General features: G+C 39.4%; 2 protein-coding genes across 6 annotated transcripts in view; one reads left to right on the forward strand and one right to left on the reverse strand.

Annotated features, from left to right (window-relative positions):
• Positions 1-9,492, reverse strand: part of ankfn1 (ankyrin repeat and fibronectin type III domain containing 1) — a 127,436-nt gene extending 117,944 nt beyond the window's left edge. For 2 of the 4 annotated variants that reach the window (XM_036546926.1, XM_036546901.1), the window contains exons 1-4: positions 9,237-9,492; positions 7,805-7,923; positions 5,817-5,969; positions 821-871 (exon numbers count right to left, since the gene is read on the reverse strand). In XM_036546926.1, coding sequence (XP_036402819.1) covers positions 821-871; positions 5,817-5,969; positions 7,805-7,911 — 311 coding nt within the window. In that variant the 5' untranslated portion in view covers positions 7,912-7,923; positions 9,237-9,492. Of the gene's footprint in view, positions 1-820; positions 872-5,816; positions 5,970-7,804; positions 7,924-9,033; positions 9,071-9,236 lie in introns of all 4 variants that reach the window. The other 2 variants (XM_036546909.1, XM_036546918.1) reach the window with 2 other exon arrangements.
• A 10,275-nt stretch (positions 9,493-19,767) lies between these two features.
• Positions 19,768-22,256, forward strand: LOC118788756 (transmembrane protein 100-like). 2 transcript variants are annotated; one of them, XM_036544804.1, is made up of 3 exons: positions 19,768-19,857; positions 19,945-20,318; positions 21,320-22,256. In XM_036544804.1, the coding sequence occupies exon 3, from the start codon at positions 21,412-21,414 to the stop codon at positions 21,814-21,816; it is 405 nt and encodes a 134-aa protein (XP_036400697.1). In that variant the 5' UTR covers positions 19,768-19,857; positions 19,945-20,318; positions 21,320-21,411; the 3' UTR covers positions 21,817-22,256. The 2 variants fall into 2 exon arrangements, with proteins under 2 accessions (XP_036400697.1, XP_036400686.1); XM_036544793.1 differs by lacking the exon at positions 19,768-19,857 and having other exon boundaries at positions 19,907-20,318.
• The last annotated feature ends 843 nt before the right edge of the window (positions 22,257-23,099 follow it).

A 23,099-nucleotide genomic window follows, 5' to 3' on the forward strand; every position in this document is an offset into this window, starting at 1 on the left:
TTCATCCAGCAGTGTTCCCTTAACTGGTCTAGCTATAATAGGGTGTGGGTGATGGAGTTTGAGATCTGAGGTTTTGTTAATGGATGTGGTAATGTCAGACAATATTTTAATATGAAAAATTACATGCCCAAGTGCATCATTTTATTATCATTATCTCAGTATCGTGTTTGGGTATAAGCCTTTTAATATTACATTTTCCTCATCAGCTATTAAGCAATCCTTTGTCCTTTTGTGCTCCCAAATGATGGAAGCAGAAATACCATTATTGATGTGTCGATTGCCTTATAAATATTAATTACAAAAGGTCTACAAAGTAGTCCAAGGCAACCAGCCTTAATGTTCATATCTGTGCTCTGCAATAAACATTTTATTTTTAAGATAAAATACACATGTAATATTTGTTTAATAACACATAGGAAATGACTGCCTGATTCAAGCTGATGCATTTTATGCCCATGGCTAGGGCACATAAATATGTATATGTCAGAGGTTATTTTGATTCTATTTATGAAGAAACAAATCTGCGTATTAGCATACATAATACAGACACCAAAAAGGGCCTACTACATGTTTCATGCAATATATGGTAAACATTTGGAGAATATCTGTAAATGACTATGAGTGGTGTTGGTCATATGATTCTGACTATATTCTGCATTTTATCTCTCAGCTACTTGCATCTGAGCCAATGTAAAAGTGATCAAAGCAAAAATGCATGCAGTCTAAGCATCACTCACCCTGTCCTTAAACACCTGGCCAACTCAGAAGTGAGTACCATCAGCAAAAAGGAAAGAAGACATCTGGCAGTCAGCCAACCTACCCAAGAGTCAGTGCTTCTGTGTAACCCAGCAGAGCAGGGAATGGATCACCACTAAGGGAAAACACAATGCTCAACATATAATTGGTTGTTTTCTTCAAGTTTTAATGAACATTAGTCACATACCTTAAGCTTAAAGCATAGACGGATCTTTTTAAATCTACTGATGCCACTGAATGCCTGATTGCCTGCACTGTGGCAGTAAGCAGAGTTTATAATAAATACTGCAAATTCTGCTCAGCTATCAATAGATTGTACACACAGAGGGCTAAGAATGCAGACAACCATTTAAATCTCTCATAAATCCTGTTTTCCACTCACCTGCAATTTTTGTCCAAAGGTCCAAAGAAAACTAAATGTACCACTCCTGTTATTTTAAAACAGTTTAATGCTTATGATTTAAGTGCCACTGTTAGTGCCCTATGCATCTCCATTCATAACATGCATAACCTGCTACAGAGCATTCAGCAGTCCTGTGGCTCTGGTCAAGAAGGTACCTTTATAGACACATTATTTTTAATGGAAAAACAAAAAATGGGGAGGGATGGAGAGGAGAGTAGAGGAATTCTCTACATTAAGAGAGGGAAAAAATTCTAGATGGTACAAACAAATGATGCACAGAAGACCAGTGTTTAATAGTCAAGTTTCTATTGGAGATGTTGGTTATTGTTCAAACAATGACCTCTAGTGGATATATAAAGCACTGCATCATGGACATCAGGATACCTCTATAGAACTGATTCTCAATCCTGCTCCTGGGGCCCCCCTGCTCTGCACATTTCCCATCTTTCCCTGCTCTACCTACCTGACTAAACTCATCAGTGGCACTTTTGACTAGTTGAGCACACCTGATTTAATCAAGATCATGTTAGTCATTTCAATCAGGTGTTTTTGGAGCAAAGATAGATAGAAGATATGCAGGATAGGGGGGCTCCAGGAGTAGGATTGAGAAACACTGCTCTATAGTATGGATATACAGTACTACATCACCCTTGCTCAGCCACTGTTAAAATTTCATCTTTTTGGACTGACTTTTAATAAATTACTTATTACATAACCCTCAGTATATACCAAAACAACCTTCTGAATCAGCACTATACAAACATTTAACTTTTTAACATCTGTACAGGTACATGTTGCTTAAACCTCTTGATATAATAAAAATCATACATACCATCGCAGGTAATAGAATTACCTGTACTAGCACAATCTCTGTGATGAAAATTGAACCAGAGAGTGACATAATGATGTGGGTCTTAAAGTTTTAAAAAAGAACACAGGGGATTAGTCAGCCAGTGAATGTCTGGTATCACCGCTCACAGCAGGCCTTCCCAGCAAATAGTACTCCTGTCTTTGCTAAATATATTCTCTACATATGTATGCAGGAACACAAATCTACCAATAACACACTGCTTTCATTGCTAAATATATAATGAAGACATGCATGCAAGGAAAACAAACTAGCAAGGAGTTATGCCAGAGGTATCTCCACAATAAGTTAATACCTTTTAACTGCTTTAAACAAGTAAATTTCTCGGACCTCCTGTCACACTTTGGTGAAACACCACAAGGAAAAAGGCCAGCAATCAAATGCCAAATGTTAAAGCATGGCAACTAAATTCAAGACCTCAGCTTCCAACATGAAAACCCTTTTAAAAGTGGGAGGTGTTAAGATTCCAAGACCATGATATCATTCTGTTCACATTAGTGGTATGAGTGCTGCCAGAGATGATCGCTACAAGACTTCCATTTCCTGGGTAAAGCCATCACAAAGCACACAGAGTGATGCTGGTAAAAATGAGTGCTTTCAGACTTAATCAAATGAGAAAAATGGAAGCTTCCTCATACCGTAAAACATCTGAAATCATTAAAACCAGCTGCTCTAAATCCTTACTGGTCAGGCCTCTTAAAGTGTCAGCATCCCTTAGCCTAGCTCTCTGCAGCACTTTGTTAAGTGGGTTCTGACTATGCTAGGCTAACTCTCACCATGTTATGTTAGCTCTGTGTAATGACAGTTTGGACTTTGTTAATGGAAGCAAATTAAATACTTTGTGGGGCCTATGATACATAAAAGGCTTGTCTGGCTTTGTACTGCAGTACATTCTACATCCATACAGTCTGCCAATGTGCCTATTTGGCGAAATGAGTTTCAACTTGTCTTTTTCCCTTTGGGTTCTCAAACAACAGTCATACACTCATGCATAATGGGTGGCTGTGAGTTATGACACAGGCCATAAAAGCATAAAACCTTTTTCAAATATGAGTATGGGTTACTTATGGTTGATTGAAAACAACAAAATATTCTTGCGGTGATGTCTCTATTGATCATGAATTAAGGTAATTACTCTCTGAGTACAATTCAGTCAAATAAAATATGTTTTATGTTTGTTCTATAGAGTTTTTTCTCCAGAATTCCAGAAATTCCAGACATTCAGAGCACATTTTAATGACAGCATTTGAATAATACAGATATCAGTCGGCTTATGTCTCCTAGACAATAGGCTTGCTTAATTGCCAGTGAACAATAGGTGGCTCCACTGCTCCAGATATGGAGAATTGGGTTTAATGAAAATGATTTGTATTTGCCAGCTTCCATGGATCCACTAATGTCACACATCAGAGGCTTCCAGTGAGCTATACACAAATCACCACATCTTCATTTATCTCAGATGGTGGCCAGCATGGACATTTAGAAAGCCGAACAAAATTCAGTTTGGTATTGCACCATGCCAATGACTCTCGTAAAAGACTATCATAATATTTGTATGACGTCCTGTGAAATCCAAGTGCCTCTACAGATATATTCTTTCTAATTACATCTAAATCTAATCATGTGCCACAGAGGTTGACACAGCTGAGATCTGTGTGTTTTCATTGCCCCCAGCTGTAGCTGCTAAGGGAGTCACATGACTTCTGATGAATCCAAATTCTCCCATCCCCCCCCCCCCGCCCCCCGCTTGATAACTTTGATTTTTATTCATTTTCACCACTGAACAACTCAGTGATGCTCTAGCAACTGAATGGAGGAGCCATTGTTCTATGTCTACTCCCCTTAGCCTCTGCTTTGTTTGTATCCAGCACCAACGTTGCTGGGAGGTTGCTAAGGGGCAGAGAGACATTCACAGCATTCACTTGAAATGCAAAGCTCATCCACTACTGGATAGGACTCCAAGCTGAAGGGCTATAATTAGATTGAAGCTGTTGGGAGTCTGTTGGGGGTGTCCCACAGGCAGGACACCTGACGTTGCAGAAGTTAAGAAAAGCTGTTAAACTTGATTCCACGATCTTTACCCATGGAATAGCTCGAAGCGTATTTCACTCAAGCGGATTTCACTCATACATTAATTTCTACACTCATTACACAGGTCACACACTGATTACATTACACACTACACACAGTACACGCTAATTGCACACAAAGGGTATAATTTATCAGCAGTAAGCCAGCATACATTTCACCCTAAATGGTATATGTGCATATTTTCAGGTAAAGCATTTATCAATGCAAAAGGTTACTTTGAAACAGTTCTTTTAAAACACAAAATTCCATTTTGAATGAAATGAAAATTACTGTAGAATGTAAGTGATAAGATTTTTTCTTAACTTTGTCAATGTAAATGCAACATCTGTAATGGGGTACCATGTTGGCAATGTCTAATGTCATTCTCCACCGGCACAGCTATATTTTGTATATTGAAAACATATATATTCATAAAACACTCAGAATCCAAGGGAGATGAGTCCATCTGAGAACAGCGTGTCACCTGCCATGGCAGTTTGCACCCAGGGGTCTGTAGACTCCTAGAGCTCCTTGGGGCTACTGTAAGTGGTCCGCAGGTTTTTGAGTGATGCCTCCCGCAAAAGAGAGCATAGCTAAACCAAGTATCGCTGTCATCACGGACAATGACACTGCATCATGACTGAACAGTCCAAATTATGTGGATAGAAAAAGGAAAGACAGAATCACGTACTGCTCTCCATCTAAACTGTGGCTGCCAGAGGAAAACATGGGGCATGAAATGTGTCTAAAGATGAACAAGTACAACCCTACCATGAACATTTTTTCCTACGTTCAATGGAACGGTCCAAGTGAAACTTGCTACACAACTCCCACTTTGCTCCCACTTTTTCAACACTCACAAATTTATCTTGTACTTCAGGAACAAGGTAAAATATAAAATTGTCGCCATGTTTTAAGTTTTAAGGTCAGTTCTTTCAACCCTGAACAAACATAATATGGCATGCAATTGTATGCCATACTCATCAGAAACACTGGGAAACTAGAATAATTCCTGTTTAAAAACTGTACTTGTAAGAATCAAGCAATACCCTTATAAGAACTAATTTGGGCTCATTCATAACATGTAACCTGTTACTCAGTGGAGTGCAAGGGTGCATGTTTAATCATAAAACATACAAATGCAGTGTGTCTTTTACCTAGCCCTAATTATCAAGGTTCCTTTCATGTAAAATGTGTGAGACATAAGTTGTGTACTGATGTCTGCACATCAGTCAACATGAAAGGAATAAAAAGATATACTACATATGAAAAATGCTGATGATGCTGATGCTGCTTATGACAGTCTTAATAGCAAGGAAAGAAATGCAGCTTTAAGGAATCAAACTGCTTAAAAGAGTCAAATCATCCTGGATGGATGTGATCCTTACATGCAGAGTGCACAGTGTTTCCTCAATAATAACTCATTGATGGACGAGCTCGACTCTTCATGCAATTCTGTACACACTTTTCAACACTCACTTCTTTTAAGCACTTAGTAACAGAGATCAACCTGTAACTGGCCATTTTAAATGCTAAATTTCATTCATTCGTGGACAAGTGGATTCTAATTTTTGACCATTCTAAGAAAAAAGCAACAAAAAAACAGCTAAATCTATCCAGGGTCAGGAAAACCACACCTCCATAATTCACTTAGCCCTTGAATAATTCCATTTATATGTTTCCATTCCTAAAATCCCTGACCCATTATCCAATGGATACCTCTTTTCATTTGCCACATCTGCTGTTTCACGGTGTGTAAGTGGCGGGGAGGCTCCACGTGGTGATTCCAAACTCCTGGGCAAGAGTGTAGAGGGCATGCACAGCCATGCCTCCAGGTCTGTAAATTTGGAGTAGCTCAGCATTTCCAGAACACTGCAAGACATACAGACAGAGCGTTAAATATTTCCCTGTATTACCTAGTACTGCATTTAGAGACTACTGACTTTTTGTTAGGTGCAATTTTTTTACACTTACTTTGAGTCATTCTGGAAAAGAGAATCTGCTTAGTGACTACATGTAATTTTGTTTTCAAACATTTACACTTTGTCCACCAAAAAAAGTTCATGATAAAAAAAAAAAACATTTATAGTAGCATATGCTGTGCGCTCACTCCTTTATTTCACAACGGAGAGGCTTCAGCACGTCCACTTAAATCTTGATCATCTTAACCTTCCACATGTAAACTAATTATGACAAAAATGCAACCCCAGTGGAAAAATCTGCAATAGCAGGTTTCCTTTATCAAGTACATTCCAACTGTTCCACATACCATGGTCCATGCATATAGCTGTGAATGCACACAATAGTTTACCATTGTACATGCACAAGAAAACATTCACATTTACACATTCTGTGTTTGCTTTGTGTGGACTGCACTGTGGAAAAGATTGGTAGCTGAGGTCATATTACAATATTCATTTCTATAATATGATCACGGGACATTGAGGAAACTTGTGTAAACCCATGGCAAAATTCACATGACCAATGTGAAGGTAAAGAGAATCTGATCATGTTCCAAGGGACAGATTTACTGAGGTGATACCATTGATGTAAAAAAAATAGCATTCAGTACAGTCAGTGTGCATGAGCAACATTTAAGGAAGAGTAGTTTTGAAGAGCAGGTCAATCTAAAGAAACAGCCTATTCTGGCAGTTATCTGCACAGACACCATGGACAGCTTGTTACATGGTCGAAGTCATGGGTGTACATTCCTACAATATACACTGCACATGCCTTCAGCCAATGGATATCTTACACTCAACAACTCCCAGAGCGCGCTATAAGAGAGCTACTGGCAACTGCTACTCTTTTCACTAATGGAATCTTAAGGACATACAAGGGCCTTACATGTCACTAAGCACCAAGTCTGTGGGATGAGGCAAGGAGCCTTGGCAGACCTAAGCCAACCCTAGCCTGGTGGGACGCAGCCAGTTAAGCCCCACCTCTGTGGATTTCTACTTATTGTTGGCTAACGACATAGTCATCAAGAAAGTTCACACACCAAGCAGTGTGTGTTTGTATTTCTTCTATGAGTAAGCTATTCAGCAAGAAATACTGTTCCCACTAGGGAGCTTTAAAGTTTTGATATTTGGGGGTGTAGTGTGTTCTGTGATGTGCACCAAGAAAACAAACTTTATAGCTTTTGCGACTGTTTTTCGGAGTCTGTAAATATTTTCATGCGATTTGAGGCTTGTGCATAATATTATCATTATCAGAAATAGTCCCTTGACGCCCATTTCTGACAAGCCTCATCTTGTTTCTAATGAAGTCAATCTTTTTCTAATGAAACAACTTATTGGTTGAGTCCTGACTAAATATTTGCAGTATATTCCCTTTTATTGCATAAATAAATATCCCCCAGTTATATAAAGTCTTTTAATAGAAATAGATTTTATAGATTAGATTTTAGCCATTTTACATACAAAAACACATTCTTCTTAAATGTATCACGTTTAAATACAATAAAAACGAAGAAGGAAAAATGAGATTTTTGACAGCCCAGGGAAATTATATTAAGGGATTATTCTGACAACACCCAAAATAGAGGGACATGCCAAAACAACTGTAAAGAAATTGAAGGTAACCACTTTGCCCACTCTAGAGCATGAGACTATGGGACAGTCCTCTAAGGAACCAGGGATCTTGCACTGAGATAAAGAGCTCCACACATGCAAGGACAGACCTGCACGTTTAAAATAAAACTTTACCTGTCCTCTCCCATCCCTGGGATCTCCTCTCTCTCTTCAGCTGTCTGAAAGGGTGCTCTTGGCTCCTGGGAAACCAGCAAGCAATTTTTATCTGCCTCCAAGGACATCTTCTGCCATCACTGTTTTGAGACAATACAGACAGTGTGTTTGATGCAAAGACCTCATGTGGTATGGATGCCAATTTAAAATTAAGCTTTCAAAAATCAACAAACTCTTTATATGCATGTAAAGAAATCATACCTGCACTTTTTTGCACATATTGCATCAGTTTAAGCCTATACCGGGATTTCTTGAAACACCCTATGTTATTTCTTTAAGTCAGTCAAATGTCAATGGAGAGGCCGTTACAAACATTGCAGTTTGTAGAACATGAAATTGAACTAGTTAGGTTTTATAGTAATTATAACTAAAAACCATACCAATCCACACAACACGTGATATCCTCGCGTCAAACGTGTGGCATTCCATATCAGGTAGTCCTAAATAAAGTTGCTACCAGTTCTAGCTTGAAATAATTCGAAAGCCATGCGAGTGAGGTCATCTTTAAAATAGAAACGCGAATACGTTCAAAATCGAACACACGCCCATCAAAAGTCTGAGGATTCGTTCCAAACTTAGTTGTAAACTGGTTTTCCGGAGCACATCCTAACCCTCCACGTGGCCAATGTTTTGGCTCCAGGGACGTCGGGGCAACACCCTGGTGTTCGCTGTGCTAAGTGTGAAGTCACCAGGTTAACGCCAGCCAGCATCACGAACTAATAAGCACAAAACTCAAAATAAGAAAAGGGAATCGCAAACTCTAACAAACATTGTTAAAGAAAATGGCCATATAAGAGCTCGCCATTTAAAAAATAGCTATAGCCAACACGATCGTTACCTCATCACTATTAGTTAACGTTAGAAGAATAAGAGACCTAAGACCCGCTAGCCTTTGCAACCCTTCACTCAGGAAAAAGTTCCGGTTTTGCGTTCTTTTCTCCTTTTCTCTTTTTTTGGTCGACCATCTTTAATTACCCGCTTCTTGAGCACATCATCATACTCCCCACTGCAGGATTCTAGCGAACAGAAAACTACAAAACCAGGACAGTTTCTATGATATCCCGCTGTTCTAAACAGTTTGATTTGTTCCGCAAACTGAAGCCTGTACCTAAAACTCAGTGGACAACTGGATTTGCTGCTGTAAGGGTTTAAGATCTGCAATCGTTTGTAAATTAAACGTTTTGTTTTACCTCTTTGTCCTCCATCTCTGGGAATCAGGCACCTCATCTAAAACGGCATTAAAATCAAAACAGCTGTGTTCACAGAGCATGCTTGTTAGCTAGATGTTTCTTTGTTTAGCTTTCTAAAGTTGTTTTTATATTGAAAAATAGTAAGGCATGCAAGCATTTTAAATTCAAAAACGTTGCTTAAAGTTTAATTTTAAAGCTCTTACCATACTTGTACCCGGTTCAGCATCAGGAAGTGACCCAATCTTTCTACTCTCAGTCATCAATAATTAGCCTTCGTCTTGAAGACACATTACATTCGGTTAGTATGCCAAGGGGAAAAGAAGAAATTCAGTCGATAGAATATGTTCACAATAACACGACCGCAGTGCTGCGTTTGGCGGTTTATGTTCTATATTTGGCAACCCGGGGTACGTGTATGAAACAGATAGAATTACAGTGTGGATTCCGCCATCGAATGTTCAAAGGAATGTCTGAGAGAAAGATAACTATAGACAGGAAATATTTATGTAGTTATCCGCCTAAATTGCAGGGCTGCAATTAAAACCCTGCAATTTAGATAAACGGTCTATCTTCATGTTGATGTTACTAGCACAACCACATGCATGATCTTCTTCAAAATAATTAATCGTCAAGTGATATCTACGATTCAAAACCAATTTCATCTATTTGAAAACGTGCTTAAAGTTATAAAATCATAAATGAAGTATGAAGTGTCAGTTGCTGGAACTGACATGGACTGAAAATGAACATTAGTCGCAATATTTTTTTTTCTACCGAATAATATTTCAAAGTAGTCATTTAAAAACATTCCAGGTCATTAAATGCACAATATAACGCGCCGTGAACTGAGTCAAATATTATAAGTAAAAGCAATGCAAATAATTCATTATTTAAATTTTCATTGTTTGTTTATTGTTTGTTAGATATTTTAAAATTCAAATCGTAACATGTGAAATGAAGGTTATTTTATTTTCCATATACTTATTTGCACTTTTCCAGGGTAGCATATGTAGCCTACTGTAACTGACTTATTTTCCATTTGTAGAGCAGAAAGGTTTAACTGAGGCAGTTTAGGTTCAGGGCCTTACTAAAGGCACAACAGCAGTACCCCACTTTGAACCTGCACCACTGTGGTGAAGCTAGTTTTGTATTCACAGTGCCATACAGTCGAACCACACGTTCTTTCTTAAATGCTACATTACACTGCAGAGTAGTACTATATATTATACAAAAGGATATAGGAAGTTTAATGGTGACAACAGGACATTCAGCCCATCTAGGCACATCATTTTGCCTAGTCCATTTGGTTAAGCAGTGTGTCAAGCCTGATTTTGAGCATTCTAAGGGTCTTTTCCTCCACAACAGGACCTTGTAAGCTATTCTATAAATAGAGTCTGTGTTAAATGTACCAATTCTTTCTTGTTCTGTTGACAAGTGTATTCCAAATGGTGATATTCTATAATAATCCTCCCCATGTCATCAATACCTATTTTTAGAATTTCTTTTATAAAATGATTTTTTTTTCTTTCAGCAGGATTGACCCATCATAAGACTAGAAGATTACAGGGATGGGTGATTTAACAATGTGATGGCTCACAATTATCTTGAACTTAGAGATGCTGAAGGTGATACAAAGAGATTATAGGTAGGGGAAATTGATGCCTGTAAGTGTGAAGGGAAACCTGGTGATACGTAATAGTGTAATGGTTTTAGATACAGAAACAACAGAGTGAGGTTTTCTGTAAAGGCAGCTAGTGCCATAATTACCCTAAAACAGCGTTTCCCAAACCTCTTGTGGAGGACCCCTTGTCCTGCATGTTTTAGATCTCTTCCTGCTCCAACACAGCTGATTCAAATGATCAACTCGTTATGAACTCCTGAAGCTGCTCAATAACAAACTGATCATTTAAATCAGCTGTCTTGGAGCAGGGAGAGATCTAAAACATGCTGGCCAAGGGGTCCTCCAGGAGAGGTTTGGGAAATGCTGCCCTAAAAGAATACCTCCACCAAAGGTTTGCAGCCTCCTTTATTTTTTCAGCAGCTCAGGACTTGTGATGCTTTTCACTCAGAGGTAAACAGGCTTAACAGCACAAGGTCATAATCATGAGGATCCATGGTCAAAGAACACAGTGAATGGCATGATGGTCCTTGTTTGTGTTCTGTTTGCTTTATTATGAGTCCCCATCTGCCATGCCCTGCTCCGAACGACGTGACTGTACTGGCGCCAAATGGAGGATTTAGTGCACATTAATCAGAAAATCAGGTTTGACTTAATGGCTTTCCCTTTTTATGACCAAAGGTTAAGGTCATAATTTACCAAAAATGTATTTAGGGAATACATTCCAGGAGTTTAACGTTTATGTAACCAGCTTTCACATATTACTCTTTTGCTTGAAAAAAGGCCATCAGTGAGCTGACTTCTTGACCTTTTGAAACCTTGAAACTGGATTTTTCTTTTTTTAACCATCTTTACTTGCTCAGCATACTCTCATTGGGCAACATACTGACTGTCCATGAATGTTTTGTCTCAAAACAAGAGAACACAAGGTCAATGAATAAAAACCATCACTGCAGATTTATTCATCAGTTCTAATCTTGAAATTATGCTTCTTCATGTTCCAGAATAGCTTGTGAAATAGATCATCTGACCCGCCGTCATGAGTGGACATAGGGGATAGTCACACTGCAGTCGATGCTATGATAGCCAAATCTAGATATGTCTGTTGTTTCAGCGAATGACCACTGGAGGGAGCTCTAACTACATCACAAAGTTAAATGAATTGCAGTCTCGGAAGACGCTCTTAAACGCTCCTGGGTTTTAATCAAGATTGGATATGCCGGTAAAGCATTTGGGACATGAAATGACAAAACACATTACTATTTAACATTGTCAATAAATAGAAAACCTCGAAGGAAACAAATAATTCGTTCATTGTCACTTGATAAAATAAGCCTGATGACTACTGCTTCCACTTGTCGATCACATCAGCCACACAGTTTTAAGATGCTGCTCTCACATATTGTTCCTATGACAACCGCAAATAGCAGAACAACCCACCTAGTCCATTTGCTATCAGGAAGACATATTACCTAATCGCTGTATGTACACATAATGTAAAACAGCATGCATTGTGAGTAAGGACAGCTAAGACAATGCTTTGTGTTTTTTAATGTAACCTTTGGCTTTGAATCTTTCATATGTTTAGTCTGATATGGATTATATTGCTTCTGATTTGGATCTCTGTCATACCATATCAAAAAAAAAAGGGGGGAGGGGGGGGTCTATTTGAAAAGGGGGAATCCAGAAAGCACCCTGCTCATTGATGTCCTATTGTCATTAATTTTAGCAAGACATAGTGCAAAGCGGACACTGTGGGGAAAAAAATACTTCTGTCCTCAGGAAGAGCCTCTGCAGTAATCTGAATAGATGAGTTATCATAATGATAAAATTATGGAGGAAATAACTTTGCTTTGTTCTGCTTTGTGCAGACATGAAGCTGTGAATTTGAACTCTAGATACCACACCTGTGCTCATTATTTTCTGTTCTGGCCATGCCCACAATCCTGAAAAGTCGACTGTGCGAAATTCCCATGGCTGCAGCCAAGCTGGGGTACTTAGCGGGCTGTCTGATGTTCTCAAGTAATGATGGTATCTCCTAGGGATGATGCACTGAAAGGAAGCCAATGCTGCCTTTGCTCAGGAAACATCTGGCTGATGCTCCAGTTCTTAAACAGGTCAGTGGATATTTTATAAGTCAGCGAAATGGCCAGTGTGGGAAGAGGGGAGAGAGAGGAGCTCTGGTTTCGCTCTCCGCCAGCAGACAGCTATAAAACAGTAAGAGCAGTGAGGAAATGTCCTTCCAATTCACAGTTTCCATGGGGACTCAGCACAGCAGTGGAGAACTACCTCATTTCCTGATTCTCAATGTAAATATATAAAAGCCCCCGTTTTTCACAGCCCTGGAGGAGGGGAGCAGGAAAGGTGAACCTGCTCCTAGTTCAGTGATCACATTGCTGAAGAGCACAGAGGACAGGTCACAACTGCACTGTAGCACTGGATTTGACTCTGCTGTCAGGGAAAGCCTTTGAAATAATGTAAAGATGTAACATGCAAGACTTGAATGGTGTGGTTGACTTTGTATAATAAGAGATAGTATAACATGAAATCAAGATATAGCATCTGCTGTGAAAATGAGACAAAAACATAAGTGTATCTGGGGAAATCAGTTATAATGGTCCTCATTAAATGCTAATTGATCTGATCAGCATACTGCCACACACTCAACAAAAAACAATTTCAATGCATCAATTTCCCGCCAAAATCCTATTTGATTAGTGCCCACGAGTCCATCTCTTTTTTTCCATTTCTTTCTTACGTGGCCCTTCTGGGAAATGCATGAGCAATAGGCATTTAATGTCTCATCTCAGAGACATCCTGTTCAGGGTATCAGGGAGGCATGAGACATTAACTCAACACAACAGTCTTGTTTTGGTTACCATGCCATCAGTCAGCAGTAGAGTAGTAAACTTAGGCTACATCTGCCTTTATTGACAGTAAGGACCGCTACCATTGGACGTTCCCACATTGTTTTCCTCCATTTGACGGGGAACAGTCACGGTGAAACATGGCATTTATTATTTCCTGAGAATGTGGTTGCAGTTATGCTTCACTGCAGTACAGTTTTTGAGATATGCACCAATATATATAACCAATAATTGTCTTTTGAAATATCCACCAATGTCCCCATGCATTTCCCCCATGCATCTCCCCAATCCACAAAAGCAATCCTCTCCAAGTATAGTCTGCAAAATAAAACTTGTGCACATTTGTATATGGTACATATGGGCAGCTTTGACCACTGGCTGCAGCACACTCAGTCTTGTGTTACACTCCTGGCAGGGCAGTGGGATACCAGTGCTTTGTTGTGGATAGTCAAGATTTTTGTGGCTAGTGATCCAGCTGTGATTCAGCTGTCTGCTGTACTGAGGTCAGGAGAACACAACAAGCTGGAGGACAATCAAGTTACCTCATTAATCTACTGTTGCTCGGTGGAACCACATTGTAATCCTCATTGTTGGGTCTTTGAAGACTGCATCATTTACATCTTTGCAATGTGAGGATCAGTGTTCATTTCAGTGTCTTGCTGAGAAAACAGAGTGCAGTTGCAGTTCATTTTGTCTTTTCAACCATCAAACATACAATGTTTGGCAAATACAAATCTATGATATAAAATTCAGACAATAACAGTGCTTCAGATAATTTTCAGCAAGTACAGCTAATGCTCTTCCAAAAAGTGTGTAATACATAGAAAACTATGTTGTTAGTTGTTTTCTGAAACATTCATTAAATTTTATGACTAACTACCAGTTAATTGGCAATAGTGACATGTTAGTTATTAATTTGCTGAAAAGTTATGGATGCTATCATCTTGATATTATATAACGCACACACCTGTGATCACTATAAGACAGTTAATGGCTGTGGTCTGAGCTAGAGAGATTTACTTACACATCATAATTTATCCAGTAATGCTGTTTTTAAGGCCAATATATTCTGTTTCACTCCTGATCAGAAGACCTGACTTCGCCTAACTTTGTGAGAACTAACTGACTGCAAGGCATTGTTAGATTTGATTGAAGAATCTCCCCTCAGTCAACATGAACTCTATGGAGTAGCTCCATGCTATTATGATACCTCACTCATATCAAAAAATCCGAAAAACATTGACAACTTTGGTTAGCCTTAGTAGTTGAAAGGTTAACATTAGACTCTGGATTGATGCAGGGAAAACCTTTATTTAGATATTATTGAATTAGATATTATTATCTACATACTGCCAGCATTAGCTAGACACAACACGGTTTGAATGAAAGTCCAGCCTCATGAAACTATAAATTCAGATTAAGGAAATAAACCTGTACTCTCTATACCATGAACTGTACCATGCTCTATACCAAATGTGTCCACTTAACCTCAATCAAATTATGAAGCACAGGATAAAACCTTTGAAGGGATGAGAGATTGAATGGAAACTGCTTGTCGTGACCCTGGAATATAATTTTTGGGCTGTTCTCACTGAAAAAACTTCTGCGTTGCCCTTTCTCCATCCACGACTGGTGCTGGCCCACCTCCGGAGGAAACAAAGACACCTGCTTTAGGTGGACACAGCACTGGCTCAATAAAGAGGACTGGAGAGCGCAGAGGGAAAACGCCCAGCTGGGTGAACTTGGAGCTGAGATGAAAGGGGAGTGGTGTGAAACATCTGCCTGCCATTAACGGCGTGGTGGGAGCCAGGGCAGGCGTGCCGGCCGCTGACTGGGCAGAGTGAGGAGGGAGCAGATACAGAGAGACTTCACAGCTGCAGGCCAGGGGGTTGTTTGGCACTAGGAGACCGCAGAGCTCCCCAGCTGATGAAAACTGTCTTTGTGCCCGTCCCTCTGGTAACCACACTTTTTCCTCTGATCGAACATGCTCTTCATAAACTGCCCCCAGATGTGAGAGGGTTGGTGGGGGGAGGGGGGGGGCTGCTTTTGATTCACCCCAGTATCAAACTCACATTAACAGTATCATGGCAAAGAAAATAAATACAAAATCAATTGCTGTCTGGGAGGGCCTGGCTTTGCTAAAATGTTGCAGATGTGAGAACCGAACAGCTGTTTGAACCCACCCTTTCTCTGCTTTTCAAACTGGGGCAACATCAAAAAGACCAATGGAAGAAGTATTTCTGTGGAGAAATGTCTGCTGAATGTAGTTACAAAGAAATACTGGTTCTTGCCTCAAATGATACACTGCGGGAGCTTTAAAGTAATTGCTCTCTGCTTTTATCCTGTAAGATCATTAGTTGAACAAAACATGTACAAAGTAGCAATAAGCCTGACTCAGACTTCGTTTGGGGGTATGAAATACACATTGAAAACCCATCGAAACATACTTTCATATGGTAAGCCAGCACTGTCCAATGCAAATGAAGTTCATTTAATTTCTCACAAAGATTTGTCCTGCAGAAAAACTCAGAACTACATAAGAATGTGAAGACTTGGTGGAAAATGTAGCCTGCCTAGCGTGAGATGTTCTCCATCCCTTAAGATAACCAATCACTGTATGCACATTCTTCCATGTGTTTGGATAGCGATTGTTCTCCGCAAGAGCAGGCGGTAAGAAAAGCAAATGATCATATATGTAAACAGCAAGGGGCTGGAGTGATAAACGAAACTTTGTTTTGGGTAACCTTTGACCCCTGGATTCGGGGGAGCTGTCACTCTTCGCGGCTTTCCTTTGCTCTCAGCGTCCAACTCTTCGCTTTTCACCGGGGCATCTCGGTCAGGACAAACCAAATGTTCCAGCTTTCCCACTTCAGGTCCCCCTGAATGAAGCCTTGGAGACATGCTGAACATGCAGGACTCTCACTGCAGGAATCAGGAGAGCAGTAGATTCACAGGAAGCTCAAGTGTTGATAAAAAGACTTTTCTCTGTATGTTTGTATATGATTGTGTATCGTAAGTGTAAACAGTAGGATTGTGTTTACCTTAAAAGGGAACTCTAGATTTCAGGGGGGTTTTTTTTGTTTGTTACTTATGCAAACAAAAGATTCTCTGTGCGCTCAAATGAAACCCCCCAATCAGAACACAGGGGTGGGAGACATGGTTTGCAGCAGTGCTTGCTCTGGAGACATCTATTGGCACAGGAACTGTGCTATGATAGGAAAAGGATATGTAAATTGCTGTCTGCACATCATAGTATCTACCATGAATAGATATTAATTCAGTTTACCATGAAGAAATCTGTTGACCCAAAAAAATGGCACACATGTGAATTTGATTCTGTGGGGCATCATTATGTGTGTGTGTGTGTATATATGTGTGTATATATATATATATGTGTGTGTGTGTGTGTGTATATATACACGTGTGTGTGTGTATATATATACATATATATACATATATACACACACACGTGTACATATATGTATATACTGTAGTCTGAAGGCTAAATGGGACAAGTTGTGTCTTCATCATTTAACATACTCATATTTTCATATTTTTAATAGGCTTCCCCAACGCTGACTCAGACCACCCGAAAGATGGTAGCACTATGTTCATTGTGCTGTCTAGTCCATTATGAATGCAGACAGCGAGGAAAATTCTCCTCCCTTCGGCAGAGGATAGATTTGTTCTGGAATATAAATCCAGGACAGACGACACAAACACTTCATGTGATCTCAGATAGAGAGCTGACGCCAAGGATGTGTTCCCAATAAAACAATCCCCCACCTTCGTGCACAGATAAACTTTCAAGCAGCATGTCTTGTTTTGTTCTGTTTGTTTGCTATTACAGGAAATTCATATCCCTGGAGTTTCCGTTATTGAAAATGACTGCAGCGCAATATCAGCCATGGCAACAAGTTCAAACGAGTTCAAGATTGAGGGTTGGCCAGCACAAATTGAGTGTGTGGTAGACAGAACAAATCTGCTGAAACTACCATCAGAGAACAAGTAATCACAGTAAACTGTTTTAAATGACAGAAATAAGATTTTTTTATATATATAAGAGCACCATTACACTATTACTTTCCCAGTGTTCTGGCAAAACTCACCAACACACACTGCTTTGCCAGATGCTATTGTGCCATATGTGTGCCATGTGCCAAATCATGTATGTGATTTTATTTTGGACATGTGCTCACTCACAAGATGACTGAGGTGTGAGGTTACAAACATCCTCTCAAACAGCTTTAAGCACTGTTTCACAAGATTGCCTGCTCTTTGTTAATATGAGTATTATTGTCAGTTGAGGCCATGATCACTTTTACATATTGAATGTCTACATTGCCTATGTGTCTATGTGAATGTCTATATGTCTTATATTATTGAATCTGTAGTCCTGCACTGACTGGGATGGATCACTGAAATGGTTCAAATAATTGGAGAATATGGAGGATTAAACATAAAATATTTCCATGGGTATTTATTGGTTAATAGGGGGTTCAACTTATTTTGTTGCACACTCCTGACATAGTATATGGACATGTGTGGTTCAAATAGTGTGGGTGCCATGCTCATGTCTGTGACTCATAGTATGCCTGTGTGTGTGTTTTAACTTTATTTCTTTGGGTACTTACCGATTCTGATGTAGTAAATGTAGTAAATGTTTTAAATGTACAGTGAGTCTAAGCACACGCTGGCAAGATTATGAGGACCAGATCTGGAGCATCAAAAGCTATTCTGCCCCATTTTAAATTTTATAGCTCTCCAAACACCCCTCATTATCTGATCTGAGAGCTGAACTGATTTCAAACTGAAATGTAGAAAAAAAGAATTCTGCTCATGTAATCTGTTTTGTGTTTATTATTATTCTCAGATTTGCCTGTCTTGTCCCCTCCACCAATCTATTCTTGATTCCTAGTTTATGAAGAATACACCCACTGTTTTAAACCTGTCCCAAGACCTGACCTAGACACAGAGGAACCAAAAGTATAGTATCTCAGCTGGGAAGTAGGGAACTTAATTCATGAGCCAAAGCCATGAAACACAGGGACAAAAGGAAAATGGCACCCCTCCAAATGAACTCGCTGCTTCATAAATTATTCCTCCCTAAAGTCAATTCTCAGATGTCTCCTGGTATTCAATTAAATAGGCTATTAATACAATTCAGGTGGTCACAAGCAGGGGCTTTATGGTAATTCACCACAGGAATGAAGTTCCCGCAACAGTGTATTTGGAGGAGACCCTGTTTTCTCCTCCCTGCATGGAAACCTTGTGTCTCTTTTGGGAAAGGATCTGGTCCAGGAAGGAAAAAGGTCAAGACAACACCCCATATCAAATGACTATGTGTCAGAAAATCTGACTTTGAAATAGGGAGTTAAAGAAAACCAAATGCTTACACTGCATGAGGACATGTTTGAATTAGTGGCCCCTAAATAAACTTACTCCACACGCAGATCCTGGTGGCTGCTGCTGTTTTGCATGCAGGGCATAACTCTGGGTGTGTTACAGGGTGAGGTGCACTGAAACATAATAGGGCCAATCTGACAGGAATGTTACAAACCTTCACGTCCCGCCTCATTGATAAAAATAACTGACAGGGGGACATTTCGCAGGGCCTGAGATAGAACCTCTCAACCCCGTCTGGACACTGGAGGGAAACCACACTGAAAAGTCATCTAAAGGCAAGACACCTATTAAACCATATGTAGGGAAACATTGAAGAATTTAATATCTGATTAAATGAATTAATCTGGATTCCTACCATATCTTCACAGTAAATTGGATGGAGACTAATTTGGGCTATGCGATTTTATATGTATATGTGATACAATGCTGAACTAAAAATATATGCAGATCAGCATAACTGAATGTATTCCTTACAAAACCATATGTGTAAATTGTATTTATGACAATGATTAAATGTGAAAATGACTATTTTTGAGCAGTGTCAAGTGGAATATAATGGAACTGGGCACTGCACAACGAAGTTGTCTGTATCAAAGGACGCTAATGAGTAATATGTTCCTAACTACAGTAAACTGACAAAACTAGTAATTATTGAAATGTACTTTGTGACACTGCAGGAATAACATAAATCAGTTATAGACTGACCACACATATGTCATTTGCACGCTAATGAAATTAATGTTCCTTTCCAACAGTGTTGGTGAATATGAGTCTTTTCTGAACTCCAATGAAATTTGACAAACCAGTCTATAAGGCACTCACTTCGGCAGCAAGTCTCATCAGGATGCTTAAATTGTGTCCAACTGTTTATCGAGCGTTGTTGGAGGACCCGATTACAGACTCGAGAGGGTTAAAAACTGCCTTGTCTACAGAGTAAGTGAAGGAAAAAAACGTGCTGTTCGCGACTCAGAAACTCCCCCCTTGAGCCATTGATACATTTCTAACGTCCTTTCTTTCCAGGGTTGATGGCATTCAAACAGCCTCTTTCTTGCACACGGGGAAGCTTATAGGAGACATCCGATGAATGAGAGTCGAGTTCCCACACCGAGCGCCGGGAGAGAAACATTATTCAAAGTAACTGGACGAGAACTGTGACGAGAGAACGTGTTGCAAGACACCGAAGTTATTTGGTATTGTGCTCGAGTCGGGGGCAAGGAGTCTTTTTCGTCGACGTTCGAAAACCAACAAAGGAGGTTGGTTTGGGACACAGATCCACTGTTATTCAACAATCTGGCGGAATAATTTACTTCAGTTTTCAGTCTTGAAACAGTGAGGGTCATGCACTGGACATGAACATTGAGAAACAAGTCGGGCATGGAGAATACACGAGTAAGGTGAGTTGCTCTCCATTTAGCCTAGTGTGCCTTGCACAATTCAAACATAACGAAATAAACAAGTTTTAAATGCGCGACAGTATGTCAACATGTTTTTGTTATAAACATGAATACCTAATCGGCCTAAAGCATGTTGATACCTATGATAGGTAGACTATCTTGTTTCCTTTGTGTTCATATTAATATTTTAAGAGCCATGATCAAGTCTCTGCTTAATTTAAAATGTTTTGTCGTCTCATAAAGGAAAAGTAGACAACCCCAGTTAAATTTAAAAGCTGGTCATGAATGTGTATCTAGTCTAAAACATAACCACTTGATTTTAAATGAAATTGACCATGGGCATTCCTCATTAGTGGAGTGCCTTTTAATGCGGTCTAGGTTGTATTTAGAACTTTTTAAAACTACGGAAAATTTAACATGCATTTTCTAAAATTACCCGCAATGTCCACGTTCCTGACTAGTTATTACTTCGTCATTTACGAGTGTATAGTCATAAATATCTGGTATGTATTGTTTATAACTAAGTGATTTTAAGATATTAAAAAATATATATTTCTACGTCAGACGCGACTGTTTGCGAAATTGCTTATCATTAGGAGGTTCGTGTTTCATGGAGCTGTTTGTAATGTCATCCCTCGCTCTCTAGGGAATGTGACAGCTCATGCTATGCTGAGTGGCTCTACATTAAGCAGCCCACGAAGCCTGTGGCTGCAGTTCGGGTCACTCGATGACTTTCACTTGTTTTAAATGCTCTGATATGCGTTGATATCAGCCAACTTAATATACAGTTTTTATCTAATGCATTTGAACGATGTGAAAGCGAATACCTTTGTGGAACACTGTTATTCCCTCTGCCTTGCTTGAAATGTAACCACAAGACACAAATAATTAAATTTATTAAAATATAAAATTAATGATAATTGTCTGTTGGCAAACTGCTCTGTTGTAGCTTTTTCCCTCTGATGTTTCACAACGGCTTTATTATATACATCTCTGTGTAGATTTGGACACGCTGACAAAACAGGCCGAGAAGCCCGCGGGAAATAAGGACCCATCGGTTCAGTGCAAATTATATTTGGTGCAGCACCTTGCGATGCCAGAAGAATCCAGCAAAGACACAATGAGAGTGCCCACTTCCCCAGAAAGAGTGCTCATGGAAAAGACTAACAACAATGATTGCGTGGTGACGGCCGTCCCCCTGGTCAATGAGGTCCAGCTGACCGCTGCCACGGGAGGAGCAGAACTCTCCTGCTACCGCTGCATAGTGCCATTTGGCGTGGTCATCCTGATCGCCGGGATTGTGGTCACCGCCGTTGCTTACAGTTTCAACTCGCATGGGTCCACAATCTCAGTCCTTGGGCTGGTGCTTCTATCCACAGGACTGCTGCTTCTGGGCTCCAGCGCTGTGTGCTGGAGAGTGAGGCTGGAGAAGAAGAAGGACAGGAGAAGGGAGAGTCAGACCGCACTGATGGCCAGTCAGAGGAGCAGCTTTGCTTGAGAGCTTTCAGATCAAGATCCATTTGAATGAAAATGTCAGTAGTGAGAGGACTGGGCTGGAGAAATGGCTCAGTCTGGGAGCCCTTCCGATGCAGGCACGCATGCTGTGTCCAGATGTTCAGTTATTGCTGACTGCCGTTGCCACAACACTCCGGTGACCACAGTGGCCGCACGAGCAGCTGTGTCTGACCCCATCAATTCTCGGACTATCAGGTGTCGAAACGTCCCAGATTTGAAGGTGTAGCTTTTTTCCATTTAAATGTACTGGCTACATCTGGGTATCTTGGAAGATGGCCAATCAGAATGTACCTGAATTAAGATGAATAGCTACTAACTGGAAGATAGGAAGTTGCCCATTAATTTATTGCTGTATCCTCTGGGATTTAACTGACGGAATGAATATTAAGTTAAATAGAAGGAGAGAAAAAAGGAAGAAGTAGAACGGTGAAACATTATTTGTTGATAGTGTTTTGTGTACACATCTCTGTGACTGTTCTCTTAATTTCATAGTGACTTAACTATTCATTTAATTAGGGAAATGAGGTACTTAAAATTAATAGTTTATTATATAGAAATTATATAACCTTACTGTGTATTATGTATGGACAGAATTGTAAAATTGCAGAAACTCTGCTTCAAAAACTGTTCAATATTTGGAGCAGTGAAGCAAATTAGTCCAATCAAATATAAAAAATGTAGCTCTGTTAAAGAAAATAATCAGATACACGCAGTTAAAATGGAATACATTAAACCTCAGTTATATGAATAAGTAATTTACAGTTAAGTGGTGATTATTGTTGGGGGAATGATAAGCAATTTACACAAATAGTAAAGTACTGAGTCTACGCACTTTTGATACATTCGTTAAACATGTCCAATATAAATATGGCAAGAATTTTTATAATTATTTGCACCTTATGACAGCATTGCCAGGACCTGTTATAATCTACAGTGGGTGAGTTGAAAACATTTCAGAGTATTCACTGCACACTTTGTTCTGAAGTTGGCCTTTTTTGACTTTTTTTTGGTATTTATAACAATTATTGTTAATGATTTTGACTCACTATATATCAAGTTCTATGTAAAGTTTGATAGGTCATTGTGATTTAAAATAAACAACATAAAAATTGTGGTCCGTGTGCAGAAGAATTATTGCAATGATCCAAAATAATTTCCTGATTGAAGGAAAATTGCTTTGACAACATTCACACAGTTTTATTTAATAATTACAGAGCAAGGAATTCATGATTCGGCCTCAAGAAATGCTGTCTTATGACACATATC

Source organism: Megalops cyprinoides, chromosome 1, assembly GCF_013368585.1.
Source record: "Megalops cyprinoides isolate fMegCyp1 chromosome 1, fMegCyp1.pri, whole genome shotgun sequence".
In the NCBI taxonomy this organism is placed as follows: Eukaryota; Metazoa; Chordata; class Actinopteri; order Elopiformes; family Megalopidae; genus Megalops; species Megalops cyprinoides.

Bases quoted from the DNA above. Each gene is read 5' to 3' on its own strand.
- LOC118788756 (XM_036544804.1), top strand. From the start codon at position 21,412: ATGCCAGAAGAATCCAGCAAAGACACAATGAGAGTGCCCACTTCCCCA.